We start from the raw sequence: 21,575 nt of genomic DNA on the forward strand, positions 1-21,575 counted from the left end.
ATAAGAATTTAAAAAAACACGCCATTTATATAAAAACTAACACTTTTTTTTAAGTAATACATACTTCTTAGAGACAAAATTTGCTTAAACGTATCCCAGCACCTCAATATTCACATTCGACCTATGTTCCAGTGACTGTCAATAAAGCTTTGGCATTTTGAATCATCATGGCGGCTTACACGATACCTGCCGCTGTCAGATCCTCAGTGAATGTTTTATTGAAAGGCACCGCTCTCTATTCTAATCAAATCTGTTGTGTTCCATCGAGTAATACTCTAAAAGGTAAGTGTTTATTTGTCATGTAACGGACGCGGCTATAGAGTATATTACAGTACGTTATAATACATTAATAGCTGCTCCCTTCACTACAGTCTGTATAATTTGGATAATCTTGCTCCATACAACATGTTTTTGAGTAACTGTGATGCAGAACGGTGTGTGTGATCTCTTTCCTTAACATTACAGTCTTGTTGACGTTAAAAGAAAGCGTTCATTGTATGAAACACTGGAAAACGAATGACCTGCGCACGACTTTTTATATTCTTATTCAAGGTTACATCAGCTGGAGGGCAGAGAGCTTATCTGCTTCTCCCGGATCCTCCGATTCACCATCAGCATCATGGGTTTGTGAGTCCAGTGAAACCATTAAACACTATGACCGTCTCGTTCAGTGCGGCTCCCTGCAGAGAGACGCTCAGCAGAGGCATGTTCTCCAACATCTGGCCCTGTTGCAGCACAATCTGAAGAACTACAGTAACAGCATTTACCTCAAGTCACCTCCAGCACCTTTACACTCACATGAGAGTAAAAAACAGCCTCAAAGAGAAAAAGTTACCAGAGCTGCTGAACCCAATGACAATGATGCTCTTGACAAGGTAAAGGCAATTAGTGAATTTTACATGCATATTAAAATTGCACCCAACATGATTACCTAAAGCTTACCTAGCCTTTATAATCTGTCATATTTATACTTGTATGCATGGACAGATGGGTGTCAAATAAAAGGAAAAAGCAACATACAGTGTCTAATGCTATATTCATACTACAGGTAACAGTCGCCCAAATCCAACTTTTTGCCCATATGTTACCCATATCTAGTCTGAACAGCACAAATACATTTGTTTTTCTTGAAATCATACCGAGGCCACTTTCATATGTGGGCCTGAATCAGATACATATCAGATTTTTTGCAGCATGACTTCAGTTTGAACAGTCATGTCACATTTCATCAAACTTTTACATCATTGAAATACGACAGGAGGAGGAGGGATCCAGTAAGATCTATATTTACTACTGTAAACACAGGTCACTTCAAGACCGTAGACCAAAGGTGTCCAGATCCGGTCCTCAAGGGCTGCTATCCTTCATGTTTTAAATGTGTCCCTCTTCCAACACACCTGATTCAAATGATAAGCCCATGATCAAGCTCTACAGAAGCTTGATTGTGACCTTCAGGTGTGTTGGAAGAGGGAAACATCTAAAGCGTGCAAGATAGCGGCGCTCGAGGACCAGGACTGGACACCCCTGCTGTAGACTGTTCATATATGAGTCTGATGGCAGGCACATTTAAATGATAATGTGAACAACTACGCAAAAAAATTGGATTTCAGCCAAAAAATAAAATAAAAAAAAATAAAATATATATATATATATATATATATATATATATATATATATATATATATATATATAATTGAGCATTAAGACCTACAGTGTAAACATAGTCACCGCATAATCCTAAACCAGGTTCCATGCATCTTCAGGCTAATTCTAGAAAGCCTTTAAAATGTAGTGTTTAGTTCCTGAAGCTAGTGAGAGACTCAATGTTTAAGTTCACTTAGAAAGCAATCTTAAGTTTCCCTTCACCAAGGTTATCTCTTTAAGTACTGTGTTTTGTAGCTACACATCAGTGACACTTGAATGGAGAAACCAACATGTTGTGAGTCATTGGACCACCAGAACAGCTTCAGTGCTTCTTGACATTCAATCTACAATCTCGGAACAAAAGATGGAGCATCATTCAGAAAAGAGGCATTGGTGATATTGTCATCCTGGACAGATGTTTGTCCATGTCATCTGTCTCTATAAATGACTCCCTCATGTATACATCCTTTTTCCTCCATATTATAAAACCTTAATAGTTTGCATTATACGGAGTAACCCATTTGATTCAAACTTATTCTGTCATATTGTTTTAATAAAGGAGAATTACAGTGTAGTGATCATAGTGATCATTTTTGTAATTCAAGGTATCAATTTATATCAAATGGTAGAAATGAAGTACTGGTAAAATAAAATAAAAAAGGGAGATGTCAGAGATGCAGTTCAAAAATTTCATAGTGGCGTGGATTTCTTTAAAGCCCTTTTACAGTAAAGCATCTGGACTCATTCAATTATAAAGCCCTGTTGACGTCTAGCATATGGAGGGGCTTCAGAGTCCATTGCACTGTACTCCAGTTGTATCAATGCTGGTGACCATGGGGCTCAGGTCAAAGGGAGGGTAGGGGTCTGGGAAGTGTATTGTGCATGTGAGTTTTGGAACAGCGTAATGCAGGGGGCTGTTGTTGTTTTTAGGTCAGGGGAGCTGACTGTCTAGCATGTCATGGTGGGAGTTTTTTTGTTGGTTAGCTGGCACAGACACATAGGGTTAGGAAGAGATTTTGGAAGGCAGCAGGGCAGACCTCCCGCTGGGCCCGTCCCGGCACCCCTCTCACTCTCTCACCGTCCCCATGCAGTAATGAGGGGATCCCTATTGTCTGTGCCATTCTTGTTCTTTTTGCTTTTGATTCGGGACTCTGACAAATACTTTGGTGTTAGGCTATCAACACCGCCACCCCCCTCCTCTTTGTGCACCTTATTTCTTGCTCTGTCTCTCACATACACATACACACTGACTGAGAACTTATGCAATTATTCTGGTTTGAATCAGGTCACAACACTGTCCTTTCGGTGTCTGTTCTCTCTGTGAAAGTGCCGCCATTGTCCTCAATAACTGACCAAGTCTGTGAGGAGGGTACACTTGACTTAATATTGACCCAATGTGGCGTGGTTTTGCGGATGGTCGGCTAACAATGGTCCATTGTTTGGTGGGAGCCGCCCTCTTCAAGTCAGACCTGCATCATTGAGTCTCCCTTCACTCTGCAGGTTTCCAGTTGTACCAGTTCAATCTAACTTTGATTACTGACTCTATTAACGAGGCTGATGAGCGACGTGGCAGTTTTGGCTGTAGGTGCATTTGTCCCAAAGCAGTAATTTCAAAGCCAAAGTGGCTATGTCCTGCATGTGAACTTTCCACTCATGTGCCAGTCTATATCCTCTACCAGGAGGTGAGACAAGGCCACAGAGCTCAGCTAGACAGAGTGGCTGAGGGACAGCCTTGTCCTTCTCCACTCTGCCGTGGCAAAATGGCTGCTAGCCACCACTGACAATTACCCCACCATGCCATAGGGCAGCTTGGGAAGTCAGGGAGAAGTCACACACTGTTATGCCAGAGCAGACGGGAAAGGCTTGTTGCTCTTCCAGTATTTCACTCCAACTCAGGACAGGCAGAGATGGAGGGGGAAAGGGGGTGAGCAGGGTGGAGGACCAGGGAGAGGGCACAGAGAGAGGATGGGTAACAAGTTTGTTTTTCATTTAGTTTTCAATCGACCATTGTCTGCATTTACCAGAGTCAAGTGCTCCTTGTGCAGTAGAAACTAAGTGCTGTGGACGCTGAGTGCTACCTCCATGAAATAGTTACTCAATACAATTTTGAAGAGGACAGTCCTTTAAATATAATACTGAGTTCATTACAAAACTATCTGATGTTTCCCGGTTATATTATACGGATAAACCTCGATCATATTACTGAAAGTCTGCAAAGAACAAGTGAAATTAAATTTTTCTCCACAGATATGCTTCAAGTTATCAGTACATGTCATGCTGAAACTAATGATGCATGTGTTTACACAGTTTGGGCCCTCTTTAGAGATATTTGGCTTTACTTGCTATTCTCAGCTTGGTCACACACAAGGCGTTTTTTTGAAGCAAGGACCTTTTGATGATAGGAGGCAGGCAGCACAATGACTTCCAGCAGCACCTCAATGCAACAGTACCGTATCACAATTAGCAGCGCTAAACAGGCTGCACAGACAAGTCCACTCCATCTCGTATGGAGCCTCATCCAGTCCTCTCCGTTTTGTCTGACAAATCCCCCCATTGTTCCACTGATGATGCTTTTCTTTCGTGGGAACCCTGGCTTGTCTTGTTGATTAGATCCCCTTTGTCTTCCTCCCCTGCAGTGGGCTAGTCTGGAGAATGTGAAACTTCACACTGTAGTGGTGGCTTAATGCCTCAGCATACTTTGTTTATCAAACGATGATTCAGTGTTATATGATAATGAATACAACTAAGTTTATTTAGGTCAACAGCTATAACGTCTTGCAATATTAAATAAGGAATTAATCTATGCAAATTTTCAGAAAAACAGACTGGTGTGTGGTTATTTATGGTCATCGTTTGTTGTGATGACAAACAACTGAGAAAGGATTTGATATTAAACAAATATGTCACTGTAAAATCATTTTCATGTCATTCTTTTGCCTCTAAAGGATGAACCTGCTTCTCCTCCACCACCGCCACCACCACCCAAAGGCTTCTACATATATGGAGATGTTGGTAAGATATGATATAAAAAGTGTTTTTTTTTTTTTATGATCTTAAATATAATTTTTCTAACTTTCAGTCTTTTGATATGGAGTTTCTTTTAGCACTGAAAAGAGCAGAAGAAAATAAGTTGGGAGGTTGATTTCTATGTCTGTTTTTTACAGGTACAGGAAAAACTATGCTCATGGATTTGTTTTTCTCCCATGTGCAAAATACAAATAAAAAGAGAGTGCACTTCAATGGGTTTATGTTGGACATCCACAAAAGTGAGTATCCTCCTCCCACAGCATTAACTGCAGACGGTTGGCGTGTGTGACTTTGTGGAAGTTTCTGACTTGTAATGCGCTGCAGATCCTATATTTATCTCAGTGTTGGTCCTGAAGCCTTGCTGATAATTGTCTACCATTATGCATACAGGTGAAATTAGTGCTTTATTCAGTATTGTCAGTGGGTTTTGGTTAGCGACGCAGGTGTGCTTTAAGATGTGCCTGACGTTTGTCTACTGCTTAAAGGGATCCATCGGCGAAAACAAAGCCTGCCAAAACGGGGGCTAGGGAAAATGTTCACCTATGACCCCATATCACCGGTTGCCATGGAGATCAGCAATGAAACCTGCCTCTTATGTTTTGACGAGTTTCAGGTGAGCAAGTCTGTTACAAGCTGTGTGTGGAATGGATGTGATTGCATGTTCATAATTCTGTCTGGATATTAGTCAAAACACAAACAGTAAGAATTGTGGTTACAGTTATGTGTTTTATAGTTTTGAGCTCATTTACTTTAGCACTGAATAATATTTGAAGATGAATACTTTTTTAATTGGTATAGACAGTCATATAAATCAGTCATACTGAACCAATCTTTACCGGACAAAATATAATAATAATAATCTGCGTCATTTTTAAGGGATATTAACAATAACAAAATGGTGCATATTGGCAAAAATGCATAACTTACATTCTTAGCATTCCAGGATGCTTTATATATGTGAGTAATTATTTTAACCAGTCTGCATGCATTTTCGTTTGTGGCCAAAATGCTCACGACGCAAGGGCATGAGACAGCATGCAGTATGTATTTATTACAGAAGACATGTAAAGAGTGTAAACACGTAAAGACAACAGCAGCCCAAATCTATCTGACATAAAGATTTGATTATCTAGTGTCTCATAGTGCAGTGATCCTGAAATCTCAGTGGTGAAAACAAACACAGTTATATTTTACAATATTTTATTTGTGAAGAGTGCATTAGGTAATGGCTTTTTTCCTGATAAGTATTAAGGGATAGTTTTAAATATTAGGCTTTGTAGTATTCTTATTTCAGTATCAGCAGTTATAATTAAGAGTCTTCTCTGGACAACTAGATGTCATGACAAAAACAGGGCTGGGGACACCTAGTGGCCATTTGGAAATATAGCACCACTCAGAAAAAAAACTTCCAGTAGGACTTGGTGCATTAAACTTTGTACAAATCTGTTACATTTCACATTTGGTCTTTTTAAGATAAAACTTTTTCCATGTGCTATACTGTCTTAGTCAGTGATCTGCTCCTTCACTTCTTTTTTCACCCACATAGTCCTTATACCTTGTTTGTAATGGTTTAGGTGCTTATTAACTGCACACTGTATAAAGACAACTGAAAGGCACTTTGAGCCATTAACGCTGCCGAAATTCACACCATTTTCCTTCTGGTATCAAAGGAGAGTGGCACTATTGAGGCTCTTTCTATTCTCTGTAAGGTAGTTAGTCATTACAGTGAAGGATGTGTGCTTGTGTCTTTATCATTAGTCAAACAGGCACATCTGGTTGTGGCACAATGTTGTTCCTTTTATTGATATCATTACTGTTAATGCCAGCAGGTCAAAGGTCACAGAAGGCGCAGTTGCTCTCTCTAATCACTCTCTATGCATCTGCAAGGATCAAGAGATGCTCCTTTCATCCGTGTGTCTTTCACATTTTAAACTGCGGCGCTGTTTGTGCATTCTCATTGATTTGTTTTGTTTGCTGTCGCCTGCTTTGCTGTTTTCACTTGTCGACTGTTGCTACTGCTGAATAGAGTCGAAACAAGCAGACATGTGCGCGTTGTTTGTGATGCATAAACAAGAGGTTGTGAGGTAGGGGGAGTTGGGGGTGAAGGGGGTCTATACCAATCAGCATCCTCCTCCACTCAGCCATGTAAATGAGGCTCTGGGTATCAGTCGCACTCTCCTGCTTCCTTAAGTGAGTGGAGCTAGAAAGCGACTGGCGGCGGCGGCGGGTCAGATGGATCTTATCCTCTTAAATGCTAATGACATTTCTCCATTCTCTTCATTAGCGCCATGCCATTATCAGTAATTTGTAGCCCCCCTCCTTCCTTTTATGGCCCCCACCCGGCTCCTCTAATGAATACTCGCCATTGAGAGGTCCGAGATGGAAAGATGGGAAAAGAGCGAGAAGGGAAGAAGACGAGTGAGAAGAAAACGCTTGAGCGTCATTGTCTCAGGGCCTCAGTGACTGTGCAGCCTCTGTGAAATTGCTCATAGGTTGTGTACATAAAGAGGTGTAACATCAAAAGAGGTTTAATTTGGCACCCGTGCTCTTCGCTGTAAACTGACAGCAGCTTGAGTAATTGGATGCTCATTTAAATATCGGCATTGGCTGACCGAGATTGCGCCATTATTTTTGTCTTCCACAAGTGCTGCATCAGTCCCCTCCACCTTTCTCATTCTCTGGGTACCCATTCTCTTTTCCTATGCCCCTACTCATTCAGCAATCAATATTGCCCCTCATACTATGCCCATGTTGAGGGCACATGAATAAACAAAACCAGGTTGTATAAAAGGTCATTTTTAAATGATTCTTTTGAAATGAAAATAAAATCCTGTGGTTGCAGGAAATGGGGGCCCCTTCAGAGAGACGCAGAGCCTTGGCTTTCTGTTGATTCTCATTACGTTCACACACAATCACACACACTCACACACTCGCCCTAATTTGATGCCCCTAGTCACCTCTCCTTAGCAAAATCAAGGCTTTAACACAAATGTTAATCAAGTATTGGCAAGGGCAGTGGGGCTAATATGCAAAAGCAGAAGACTCTCCAGAATATAAAAAGAGGCATATGCTGGGGGTATGGCCATCAGAAGTGGCTGTTATGTACAAGAAAGTAGGTAAGAGGGAGTAAGAGGAGGGGGTGGGGGCTGGGCGGGTTCGTATTCAAGATGACATAGTCCTTAAGGTCCCAAATGTCACCTTATTTTTCCAAATGTAAAAAGTGACTCAAACTCTTTTATTACTAAAACAAAAAAGTAGTCATAGATATTGTCATAATAGGGGAGTAATAAAACATGATACTGTACTGATTCTTAAAAAAACAAAAAAAAACAAAAACGTGGATATATTTTTAATGATTGACATGCAAAGAATTGTGGGAGATAGTGGTTAATTTTTTTGAATTATGTTTGAACCCCTCACCATTAAAGTAACCTTTTCATACAATTAGTAAATTGTAATAAATAAATAAAAATAGCATATTTTAAATAAAAAGATTTCATAATATTATCTTGTTTATCACACTACATTGCATTATATTAAATCATAACCTCCGTATCATGATTCATGCCATATCATCAAACTCTTGCTAATACATATATCCTACTTTGATTATAGAAACGTTGCACCTCCTTTATAACAATATTTTGTAAGAAAAGGGTTTTCTTTTTTTAAATGATTCGTACTCAGTCAAGATAAAGAAAACTTTACTGAACTCAAAAACTGTTTATGTGACTTTGTATGAAAGCTTGAAATAATTTGGTTTCTGTCTAACACACATAACTCATGTCATATGCATGCTGCTTTGACTACAGTTCATTACAGGATAGGAGGCTTTCTCCCTTCCTGGATGTTCAAAGAACAACAGAGGTGAAAGAGAGATGAGAGAATAAGAACAAAAGTGAGAGCACCGCATTACTAACATAAAGGTCAGAGCTCTTCATTTAACAGCCAGCGACTCATAAACGTCCTTGTTTCAACGTTGTCATCGACCTTTGTTTATTGTGGACTCATGGAAATGATGTGGATGAAAAAGGCAGCAAACAGTTGAATTATATTTATGTATTATAACCTTGTTTCTTTGTTTCTAGTTCATAGAAGACACACATGCCCTTTTATATGCCTTTATATGGCCATCGTGTGCAGGATCTGCCATTGTGACCCCAGTCTGGATCCACAGTGCTTTATTTTCATTATTCTTTTATTCCTCTTGTTTTCTGGCTCGCTCGGTCATTCTCACGTCTGCTCTGTTGATTAGGTCGGATTCGCTGCCTTGCCACCGCTACTTGTCCTCAGCAGAAAGCAGTTTCGTGACCATTTGCAGTCAGTTCAAGTGGTTTTTGGTGTGTGTGTATGTGTGTGAGCGTGAATGGCCATGACCAGACACAAAGGATTGAATGAGCACACCTGAATGACGCTAATCAACATGGAGTGTTGATGGCATAGTTTGACCTCAGACACACATACGGTGAAGCAGGGAAAGGTGAATCATACAGTATCTGAGTGTGTGTTTTCTTCTTCTTCTTCTTCTTCTTCTTCTTCTTCTTCTTCTCCTTCTTCTTCTTCTTCTTCTTCTTCTTCTTCTTCTTCTTCTTCTTCCTTTTCTTCGTCTTCTTCTTCTTCTTCTTGTCCTTCTTCTCTGATTCTGTCAGGTGACCGACATCGCTGATGCCATGATTCTGAAACAGCTGTTTGAGACATTGTTCAAGACTGGAGTGGTGGTGGTGGCTACCTCAAACAGACCCCCTGACGGTAAGACTGTTTTATTTTTAGGAACTGCTTGCTAATGACAAACAGGTGACAAATTAATGGAAAACCCTGATTGCGATGGAAGTCTCTACCAGAATTGTAATGAAATGATCCGTGAAGTGTGACAAATTTTATGAATATGAAAAAGATGTGAGTCATGGCCTTCAGAGTCACCAGCTCTCTACCAAACTGAACACCTATGGGAGACATCAGACTGATACATCTTCACAATCATCATCAAAACACCAAATGACATTAATTTTGGAGGAACAGTTTCTATTCCCCAGTGGATGTTTACTTTATTGATACTTCATTGATAATAAACCTAAAAAGCAACTGTTGCACAATAACCTTCAACTAATTGCTAGTCAAATGTTGGAACTGCTGAATCACTGGTACAAACACAATCTTTATTCTAGAACTTTATTCTGAAACTCCTAAAATCTTGGCCAGAATGAAAACAACCAGTGCAAAGACTCACTGAAGTTGCTGGTGACTTACAGTGAACCAACATCTTTCCTTCTCATTTGTAACCAGTCCATGGGTATATATGGTTTTCCCCTGTAAGTCGCTTTGGAAAAAAGCGTCTGCCAAATGCGTAAACATAAACATATGACTCACAATGTTCAATAGAGGCATAGGAAGTTCTGTGTAAATTAGCTAGTGAAATAAACATGATCTTTGGACTTTTTTTAATAAAATGCTTTAAAGCAGGGAGTCTGACAAGTTTAACTTCATCAAGCTTAATTTACACAAGATCTACTATTAAAGCGGCAACTGTTTTCCATAGTAGAAAATACTATCCTTATCCAAACTATAATCAATAAACCTTTGTTATTCTTGATAGATCAGTGAGGGGGACCTTCTTTTATTATGACATTAAGTCAAGTTCAAAACAAAGGAAAGCATTAAAACAACAAAACTATTAGATACTATTATTAGCTGATGAAAAGTCACTAAAAATGTTTGAGCTAAATTAGACAATTTGATTAATAATGTCATTAAAAAGTAGAACAAATCAAAAATATTGCTTTGCAGTAGTGGAAAATGTGCACCACTAAGGCCATTTTCACATCTGGGAATAACATTCACCTAGGTCCACTAACTTATTTTGATTGTTTGATAAGCTGAAATGATTCCTTTGTTACCCTCTTAAATAACAAGTATTTGAGCTATTAACACTGGGGGACTAATTAACATAGCTGAAAAAGTGGTTTATGTCAACAGGTTCATTCAAAGTTTCAGCCAGCAGTGCACCAATATGACTAATAATACTCCTTGATCATAGTGTTTTGTTTGCTTCTTGTGCGTGGACATGAGTGACGTCAGCATGTGTCAGTACATTTACATACACCTACATTATATGCTGGATGCTTTTATCCAAAAGCGCTTTCTAAGACAAGTATGTTCCCACCAATGATAAATGAGGCCCTACACTAGCACACCGACAGCAATTAATTTAAGAAAAGGTGAAGAACATTTGATACACTTTTCACTTTTCAAGACATGACAAGAAGCTTTAAGCAAGCTTTGATGTTGCATTTACTGCCAGCAGAGCAAGGCCATAGGGAAAAAAGAGAGTAAGATGTGATCAAGGTGGAGATAAATGCATGATGTGCTATCTGATGTCTTTCTTTCTCAGTGAAGATGTTGAAGTCTCAAAGCCTCAAGTGGGCACAGAGTGGATGGCAGAAAGATGGTTCTCATGGACAAAGACACACGTCTCTGATATTTACTAGCTTTTAAGAACAAAGCCCCAAGCCATGCAAACTTGATAGAGAGCCTACTTAGTATTAATTACATGGTTAATGGAATCGTGAAAGCCATAAGAGACAACTGGACATGAAAGGCATACATTTTGCATATTTATTGATGTGGAGATGTGCTAACGGAGGAAATTTATAGATACAGCTAAAGTACTGTTTTGTTGTTTTTATATACTGATGGATTTTAATGAGATTGATGGAGGTAGGAAGGATGAGTGGTTTATTTTTGCACAATAACGACTTATGTAAACTGGGTCATGTGCTTACATTGAAGGCAGGTCTACAGGTTTTGCAGTCTGTTTTTAAACAGTGATGAAGTACTCATATGAGGGCTTTTTACTTGAAGTAACTCCTCATGTTCACATTAGCTGTTGAGGGATCCCTTGCTAATGTGCTTCCCATCTAAGTGATGGGGGATGAAATTCACAGATATCAAGTGGTTATCTTCCAAAGTTATCCTTTTAGCACAAAATTCCCTCTTTTTTCGTTACTGTTCCTTGTCTAAAGCTCAGCGGGGACCATGGAAACAAAAGGAAGGAATTTTGTACCAAAAAGACTTGGCTTTAGAAGCTGTTTGATTGATTTGTGTGACTCACACTGATGTAACGTCATTTAGGATTTAGAAAAGTGATCCCATCCTTTATTTTAAAGTTATTACCTTGATTAACTCAGATACATTTAATATGTTTTCTTTAGTTCATATGGCAGTGGGCTGTTTAAGATCAAAATCAGTCACCTCAGTCTGTGGTCTTCTTGCCTTAACATTGCCAACAGTTGCAACTTTTACACAGACCAGTCCTTTAGCAAAGAAAAGTTATCAGGTGAGTGTTGTTGTGTGTCAGGTCCTACTGTAGTCAGCTTAAGCTGAAACATCAACAATGACCACTTGTTTGCATTCGCAGCTGGAGAAAGCTTAAGCCTTGGTGTGTTTGTGCGCATTTGTGTGTCTTTGTCCCGTGTTTGTGTGTGAATCCCTATCTGTTTTATCTGTCTATCAGAGATGCTACTTCAGATGTAATTTGTTCCAGCCGAGCTAATTGAAACCTCTATTCAGCGAGCTGCCGTGGACATTGTCCGTGCTGAAAAGGGGACAGTCCTTTCTCTCGCCACCATTGTTTGGGAATGTAATGAATTTTATGTTGCTGCCGCTGCCGGTAGAGAAATCCATTTTTCTCCCCTGGTCCCAGTCCTTTTGTCAAGCCTCCCCACCCATCCTTCAGTTCATCAATAGGCACTTTATCTGCCAATCTGTGGCGGGGGAATGACATTATTAGGAGGCTAAACAGCAGCTCTAATACAGGCCCTCCCCTCCTCTTTCAGATCTGTACAAAAACGGACTTCAGAGGGACACCTTCCTACCTTTCATCGACATGCTGAAGGTAGAGACAAAGTCATCCCTCTCTTTTGTTTTGTTAATTTATTCATTTGTTTATACACACATACACTGTGCTGCATGTGCGCCTCTGTCCCTGTCTGTCTGTTTGTAACTTGCTCTTTGGTGGTTTGATGTTTTCTGCTTCCTGGATGCCTCGCACAGTGTCACAAAGCTGTCTTTGATCATACAAGGGCGTGGTGAAAAGACTCACAGAGAGAGAACGGTAGGGAGAGATGGAAAGAGCGTGAGTGAGCACAAGTAACATGAATGGGAGATGTGTGGCTGAGCTGAGTGACTGAAGCAGACTGCTTGCATTTCAAAAGTAAAGGGGGGAGGAGTGATGGAGGACACGACTGATGCGGCTGTTAGCATTTGCAGCAAAAAAAAAAGATCTACTTTGCAATTTAAGCAGGTAGCACCATTATCCTGCCTGCATCTCAGATGATCATTGATGCGTTTGGAGTGATCATGATCGTAAATAATTGCATAATAATTTGTTGTCATGCATTTTGCAACAGAGGAGGGCAGCATTCTTGCATCTTTTATTGGTATTCAGTCCAAATAATAACAGAAAGCCAATTTCACCTGGTTTGCGTGTTCTTCACAGCTGCAGTTTGTTCAAGTGGTAAGAAAGAAAAATGAAGCACTAAGAAGTGAAGTGGACATTTAATAAAGAAGACATGTTTTAGTGTTAACCTAATGCTAACCTTAGATGAGGTGATATACTGTCCTTTTCAGTGTTTTTCAACACTTTATAATAGTCACAAATATTTTAGAATCATGCCATCTAAGAGCACTGAGGTACTCTTCACAGTTTAACACATTCACTCTCACTCTTATGTCTGTATTTTTACATCTGAAAATTACCCCATTAAAAAAATATTGATATGTATGTTATATATTACCAAGTTTTTTGTCCATATCACCCACAACTAATTTCAATTAATGTTTTATTCTGTAAACTGATTTGTTTTATGATCTTTTTTGCCTTATATTTTGTTATGAATGATTCTAAATAATCTTTTAATAATATAGCTATGTATTATGAAGTCTATCTTTTGTTTTAAGATTACAATGATCGCATTACATCAAAAAAATGTAAGAGAAATGCAATAGCAAATCAGAATATGACTCTAGAATATGACTCCATAACATCATTGTCTTGAGGCCACAGGTAGCAGCGGGATCATCGGAACTCCACTGTATCCTCAAATACCCACACATGGTACCACACTTGTGGTCCTTCCACCATCAGGGAGGCCTTGGACTCACCCTGCTCCCCAGCCGTTCTCCCAGCAGCACCCTTGCCCTCTTTAATCCACTCCCATCACGGTCTTGAATGCCTGTTGTCCCTGTCTGCCTTGCACTACCTCCTCTCTTTCAGGGTCCCATGTTCCCCTTTGTGAGGACATCTGGTTTTCAGGGTCGGGGGTTTTATTGGGGGGTGCAAGGCATTCTCTATAGCAGCCCCTTCTGTAAAGTCAAAGCGTGTTTTAGCGGGGTCACGCTGCTAACTAGCTGACCCTTAATCGATTGAATTAATGCTTGCAGGGAGCAGCAGTGTGGGTCCTCCTCCCTGATGCAGCTCTGCCTTGTGAGTACAAGCCTCAGTGTGTTTCTATAGCTGCTGACGGGGGTGAATGACTATGTTAAAAAGTAAAAATAGCCTCTGACCTCTCCTCCCTATCACCTGAGCTGGAGTGGAGGTTAATCCATCCCCTCTGTCCGCCCGGGTTGACGTCTTTATTTAACCATTGACTTCTGATTAGATGGAACCCCCTTTTCTGTAGGATCCCATCCCCCTGATCATTACCTAAGTTTTAATCTTAAAGTCCCCATGAAATCCAATTCAGTGTGTTTTTATATGGTACGTCTCCTGCTACAAGCCCCTATACAGCAGTATCTTGCTTGAATATAGGCACTTCTCCATTGAGCTAGTTATATTCACGTTTTAGGTTTGCATAGAAAATTTGTATGGAAGCAGAAAATCTGAGAAATGTTTGAACATCTCAAAAACATTTCTTTTTTTACATTTAAGTGAAAAAGTCACATCAATAGAAGGTAAATGTGAATAAGTGCAATGGAAGCATGCTAGATATGGACAAAAGTGTAGGGTTAATTTTGTTTATATTATCTAAAATGCTTTAGAGTTTGGTTTTATTTAATTTTACTCAAAGTTATTTTTTTTATTATTATAGAATAAACACTCCTAGATTCCTGAAAAATTTGTCACATTCTGAACGTGAAAATTCAGACAGTCAGGATTTAAACTTATTATTATTATTAAATGTTGATCTGATGTTTATTGTAATATTTATTGGTAATGACTCGCAAAGATTTTTATTGTGATAGTGTTTCTCATTAACAGAAAAAGGAGCTACAGCTACAAGGAAATGCATATGGGTAATGGCATCATTGTTAGCATTTCCACCTCACAGCTAGAAGGTTCCAATTTCAGTTCCCCCTTTAAGTGACTTAACCTTAACCTTCAGTGTAATTAAGTTTGGACCAATAAGGAGACGATGACAATCCTTTGTTTAACGCAACAATCAATCAGAAATGGTATACGAAGTGGAGATCAGAAATGAAACACCAACATGTATGAAACCAATGATAAGCAAAGCCTTTGAGGAACCATTGAAATCATTATATAATCAAGACCAGTGATTTAGTTCAGCTTCAAGTGTTTTGTCCAAATACCTCTTACATCCGACAGTTCCTCTGTTGACAGCTCAAGCAGTATGTTATTGTATGATATACTTGTTACATTCTCAAACTAGAGGCTCAAAGAGACCATAACACATCTGATGCCGACACCAAATTGCAGTGTGAAAAATATTTCAACAAAACAAGGAAGTCTCTGTGGGAGCCCTGGTGAAAGTAACAAAAGAGTAACACTCAACTCAGTAGTGAGCCCCTGGATTTCAGCTTTTATCCCTTCATTTCCTGCAGTCAGTGAGTACAGGGGAGAGAAGAAACAGATCAGAAACAAACAATAAATGTTAAAAGCTCTCAAAAGCTATATGAGGACTGAAAGGTATGGTGTAAAAATACTACAATATCTTGAAAAAGTTTAAAATGTGATGATGATGATGATGATGAACCAGCTCTTAATTTTTGCAATGTGCATAAAGTTAAATTTTATTCTGCTGGTATTTTGAAAATTTGGTTGAAATTTCCAGCACAAATGGATTGATGACAAAAAAGTTTATCGGTGGTGAAACACTTTTACATCCCCAGCAGAAGATCTATGGGCTGGAGGAGTTCAAGAGTACTACACATTAGAAGTACTTTACAAATCAGAAAATGAATCGAGTGGGAGGTATGTGTTTATGTAGTATTTACATTCCAAACTCTCAATAGCTGGAGCAAGTCTGGTACTAGAACACACTTAGTACTACCAAAACCACTAATGAATCAACGCAATGTGTCCACAGACGTATCACTCACTGAATAAAATATAAAGCTCATTGTTTACACACATCTGTTTCTAGTATCAAGTTTTCTTCTTCAAACTAAAACTCAGAGACAATCAGTCAAAATAACACTATGTCTTATTATCTCCACATGTTGCATCAGCTGATAGTTTACATCGTAGCTCTATTAGCTTAGCTCTGTTTTTAGACCACAAATCTTCTCTGTTTTCTGTATAGTTTGTGTTGTCAACAGCTGCAATAAAGATCTGTTTGGAATCGTGAAAAGGCTCAGAACTCTCACAGTTTAGTCTGAACCGTAGATTTTTTTTATTTTTTTTTTTTATTTAACCTTTATTTAACCAGGAAAAAGTTCCCATTGAGGTTAAGAACCTCTTTTTCAAGGGAGTCCTGGCCCAAGATCAACAAATGACAACTTAGCAAAGACAATAACATCCCATAATAACTTTATACTTTCATAAGCCTCATAATCAAAGAAGAAATGCTGTGATTTTGGCATAAAACTTCCATTCTTTTCATTTAGAGCTGTACTCAGTGGTGAAAACAACAGTGCTTCTAGCTTTTATCACTTTCATTGACTCTAAAAGTTGTTTATATGTGGTTCTCATCCCATCTGGTTACTTTCCGATGCTTTGGTCAAATAGGAGACCAGAAGAGTGACTCACTACTCCCTCTAGTGGTCATCAGACCAAGGGTATGAATGCATATGAGTCCATATCTCAACAATCCAATTTATTGGCATCTTAAGGGTCCTTTGTTCACAATACTATCACAACAATGACATTTATAGAAATTTTTCTAATATTTGAAAGTAGAAATACTACATACCATCCATACTCTGTAAGTATGTACAGTATACCCTCTGATTCCATCACCATGTCCTTCTTTTTTGTACTATGGCATATTCAATAGAGAGTTTAAGAGCTTTCCAGTCACCGATGTTCCAGCTACTTTCTCTCGCCACTCCACTTTCCATCATCTATCCTCTCTCTACCCGCCAGTCCACGCTCTTTCTTCTATCACTGTCCCGATCTACTCACTAGCTTTACTCACCCAAGGTTAGCTCTCTGTATTTTTGTAGTAGAATAGTGACTTTATTTTCACTCCGCTTGTTCGATTTCAGTTGCCTACAATGCTGTGAGGAGAGGAGGGCATGACAACAACCCTGAGGCAACTGGAGTACCTCTGGGCTTCCAGCTGTTTTGACCCTTCTCTTGATCGTTTCTCCTTTTCTTTTTTTTTTGTGGCATTGTTCATAATTGCTGTGTGCTGTGCAGTTAGTGAGAGTAGAAAGAGAAATATAAAAATAAAAACATGATGGTAGAGAAAGAAAAAAATAGGGAATGAGAGGGATGTGGTCCTCCAGTGAAGACCTTGGTGAGAAGGGCTTCCTGTGAAGAGCAGGCAGCCTGCCAGCGCAAACCCAATAGAAGCTGATATTTGATGACCGTCATTTTCTTCTGGAGCATTTAACGGCAGGGCACTTATTGTATGCCTCGAGGGCATATCTCACAACTCCCATATCAGGGTCTGTCTATCCTCTGAGCGACCCAGCAAGTAAAACAACATAGCAGTTTTTTTCCCCTTTGATCCTGAACTTTTAACTCCATATTTGTCAGCTGACTTGCAGTTGATCCATTTTCCTTGGCTTGTTGTTTCCTATATACATGTGAACTTGTTTGTGATCAGAGTCAGGGGTGTGATACTTCCAGTACTCTATGTACCACAGCTGGTTCTACAGTGGTGGAAAAAAGTTTTTGGACACCCCATGCATTAATGATATATATTAAAACTACAGTCGCGGAAAAGATTATTAGACCATCAAAAGTCATTAAAAACAGTGGTTATGCAATCAAGTACTAACTCCCATGTGTATCATGTGACTAAAACAGACAGAAAAGAAAACATGGAATGCCTAAAAGCACTGTTTTAGCAGTACAATGCCATAGCTATTGATGTAAGAACTTAAGTCTTGTTGGTTATTATCAAGAAAACCATGGAAAATGGATAGATATCAGCTCTGAAATTAAACTCTTATGAGCTATTTTTGTTGTTATCATTATATTTGTCCAAACAAATGTATCTTTATTTGTACCAGGCATTAAAATGAACAAGAAATTGAAGAAAACAAGGGTGGTCTAATAATTTTTTCCATGACTATAAATTCTTGACAGTTTTATGTCATTCCCTGGATGTGGTTCAAGGGGCATTATTTTGCTGAAGCATCCAGTTTTGACTTGGATGGAACAGTGCACATGCAGAAGGGAGCAATGTGGGTGTTGAGAATGGAACAATATTTGCCAGAGTTTATTGTTGTAAGAGTGATTCTTAATGCAATATATCACAAATACATGGTGTGTTCAAAAACTTTTTTCCACCACTGTAGTCAGGAAGTTGGTCACTTTTTAAGGTGTATTACAGTCCACACAGAAATTTTAAAAAAGTATAAATACATGTATATTTTGTTACACATTTCACCTTTAAAGTCGTTGTTAGACAAGGACCCGCTGCACATCACTGCAGAGATTTGAGTGTTGAGTCTCTTCCTACCCACAATGCAGTGCAGCCTCTGTAGCTCAGGTGCAGGTAGCTCATCTTCTCCTGATTTTCAGATTGGATCAGTTTTGAGTCTCACTGGTGCTCAAGAGGGGTTGAGGGTGGGGGGTCCAGTAGGGTCCTGGATCACGATAGGTGGGGCCCCCAACTCAAAAGATGTTTCCCTAAGAGGAGCAGCCGAGGCAGGGGGAGGTTGTGAGAACGACCCCTCAGAACAAACCACGGCTGGCCCAAGGCGGTCACACTTTAAGGGAATAGATCATTAGGTGTAATTAGGGTGTTCACATTGTCACGTACCCCCCTGGCTGCCCAAGAATGAATAAAATCACCAGATACACCCCCCATCTAACTCACTCTCACACACAGCAGCTCCCCAGTTAGTGAAAACACTTTGATGTCAGAAGAGTCGTCCAGAACTTGCCAGCATAAAGGCAGTGTTTTAAGCTTTCTCTCTTTTCTCTCCGTCTCTCTCTCGACCCCTCTATCCCTCCCTCTCTCTTTTCTTCTCTCCCTCCACACAAGGCTGTAAGACACACATGGTTGAATGAACGACAACCTTTCCCCTCCTCCCCTCCCTCGCACGCTCTCTCTCCCCCTCTCTCCCCCCTTCGTCTCTTTTTCAGCCTTCCCACCCCGCATTTCTTTGAGGCCTGGTCAATTCTCCGGGCCAAACAAAAAAAGCATCAAATGTTTTCTGCTGCTGGGTAATGAGGGAGTGGACCTCATCAGGGCCCAATAGTCAGCTATCCTTGGCTTTTGTTGCAGCTCAATGGCACCGCGTTCTTTGAAAAACTCAAAAGCAACTTTTTGAGGAGCAAAGGATAGAGAAAGATATGGCGTAAAGGCAGCGACAAAAAAAAAACCACTCCATTTTTATGCTAAACAGCTGTCCAGAGAGAGAGCAGGGGACAGCTCGGACAATGACATGATTGGAGCTACATGTGTTTGGATGACTTTCTTCTAAAGAGACACTGATTCTCATGTCTGTCATCTCTCTTCTGTCTGTCCACCCTTGTCTTGTATCTGTGAGTTGTTGAATGCTTCTGTGCATGTAGTGAAACTCTTAATTTGAGTCAGCTACACATGTGACTAGAGCAAATAACTTATATTGTACCATGATCCTCATGGTAAGAGAAGATAGTGATTTTTAGGAGCAGAAAAAAGGGAGAATGTTACATTAACAATGCATTGCATATTGATTGTTTTATTGAATTATGTAAAATAAAGTGCTGAGTTCTTACATTTGATTATTTATTATTTATTACCTAACAATTTCAGCACTAAATACTGTAATGAGAAGTTACACACCAGCGATTATATACAGTAAAGGTGCACCGATAAATTGGACAGACACATATAAAATATCTAAAATATCTTTTCACTGATGGCAATGGAAGCTATTTATGTGTAGCATTATGTTTAAGGTGAATCAATGTGCATTCAAAGATATTGTGATGAATGACTAAAAGAATGTAAAATACTGTTTTTATGCTATTAATTAAAATTTCTTTGTTAAGGGAGGGATAACTAACAGCAAAAACCAAGTAAAAAAGCAGAAATTATCATAAGTATCAGTCCAAATATCATCAGTGTAGGTAAGAATTTTGCTATTGGTGTATCCATAAAATTCAACACAATTTAATTCACACAGATTAAAAAAAACTCTTGGGCTTCAGATCAACAGCAATTTTCATCTAAACATTTCCATAGTGAAATGTGAATATTCAGGCATAACATAAACACTAACAGAGATAATGAAAGAGATAAAATGGAAGACAAGAAGGCAGAAAAGGGAAAAGGAAAAAAGCAGTATCTGCCATAATAGAGGTTTATGTTTTGTAACTTGTGTTAGAGATGTTGCCTTTAAGAATTCTGGAATATGCTTCAAAAAATGGCCTTGTATTTTCAGGAGCTTCCTTCTTGAATGTTGATGGGTGTGTCTTATTTTCTCAAGTTTTAAATAAGACATAATGTCTATTAACTAGTGTGTGTGAGTGGGCGGGGCAGTATCCTCTGCTCCAGCTGAGCAGAATAGCCTGTCTGAGCCAAGAGGAAGGGAAACGCCCCAATTTGACGCTTTTCCAAAGTTAGATGTACCTCCTCCTGAGTCACACCAGACAATGCAGTCAAGGGACTCGGTTCCAGTCTGACCTTTCAAACACTGATAGGGTAATAAAGACCTCTGTCCAATCATTTGTAAGGCTGGAACATGGATGAGGGTGGATTCTGTAACATTGCATTTGTCACAATAAGGACTAAATTCCTATGTATGACTTTGTCCATAGTGAACAACTAAAAATCTATACATAATAAAGATTCCAGCTATAGTAGTGCAAAGGAAAGGTTTATTAAAAAAGACCAAAATAATAAAAGTAATAATAATATCAATATCATGGAGAGGATGGTGTCAGATAGAAACATTGCAAATCCATCTGTGGTTTAACTTGTACTGGTTGTGGTGGAAGTTATTAAAATCTTTGACAAATTAATGGAGAAACTAAAGGAAAGCAGTGACAAGTAAGGGATGCATCAATAATTTAGTCTATAACATGAAAAGGTGAGTGTGTAACAGACAAACTTAAAGATTTGTTTGCAGCCATTAATGCATTATAAAGAAACTGATTAATTTATCAGTGGATGTGAAGTCAATAATTTGAAGACTGTACCTGAAAAATGTAATGCACAGATGTTTCTGGTCTGCAATGTGTGTCTGACTGTAGGCTGGATTGTTGTACAGCTGAATAATACAACCTTACAAAGAAAAAGCAAGAAGGACAAGGAGATGAGACTGTAAGTTACAAAGTAGGCTGGCTAGGACTGGAGTCTGTGAGAAGAGCGGGGGTTGGAGGGTGGGGGGGTGGGGGGGGTAAGACAAGACCACAATGTGTAGGCGGATGAAATCTCGGAGGAGTGAGAACTTGACAATCCCCTCAAGATGGATAATCAAGTAATGACCCGCAAGGCCTCAGCCTCATCTGATTATAAATAACCAATGGAATCATCATCACTGATTGTGTTTCCATTCCT

General features: G+C 39.3%; 1 protein-coding gene across 1 annotated transcript in view; it reads left to right on the top strand.

Annotated features, from left to right (window-relative positions):
• The first annotated feature begins 125 nt into the window (after positions 1-125).
• afg1lb (AFG1 like ATPase b) overlaps positions 126-21,575 on the top strand; it is a 36,896-nt gene continuing 15,446 nt past the window's right edge. The window contains exons 1-7 of the mRNA XM_030129098.1: positions 126-282; positions 553-875; positions 4,590-4,656; positions 4,809-4,910; positions 5,157-5,284; positions 9,321-9,420; positions 12,504-12,562. Coding sequence (XP_029984958.1) covers positions 168-282; positions 553-875; positions 4,590-4,656; positions 4,809-4,910; positions 5,157-5,284; positions 9,321-9,420; positions 12,504-12,562 — 894 coding nt within the window. The 5' untranslated portion in view covers positions 126-167. The remainder of the gene's footprint in view (positions 283-552; positions 876-4,589; positions 4,657-4,808; positions 4,911-5,156; positions 5,285-9,320; positions 9,421-12,503; positions 12,563-21,575) is intronic.

This window comes from Sphaeramia orbicularis, chromosome 24 (genome assembly GCF_902148855.1).
Source record: "Sphaeramia orbicularis chromosome 24, fSphaOr1.1, whole genome shotgun sequence".
Lineage (NCBI taxonomy): Eukaryota > Metazoa > Chordata > Actinopteri > Kurtiformes > Apogonidae > Sphaeramia > Sphaeramia orbicularis.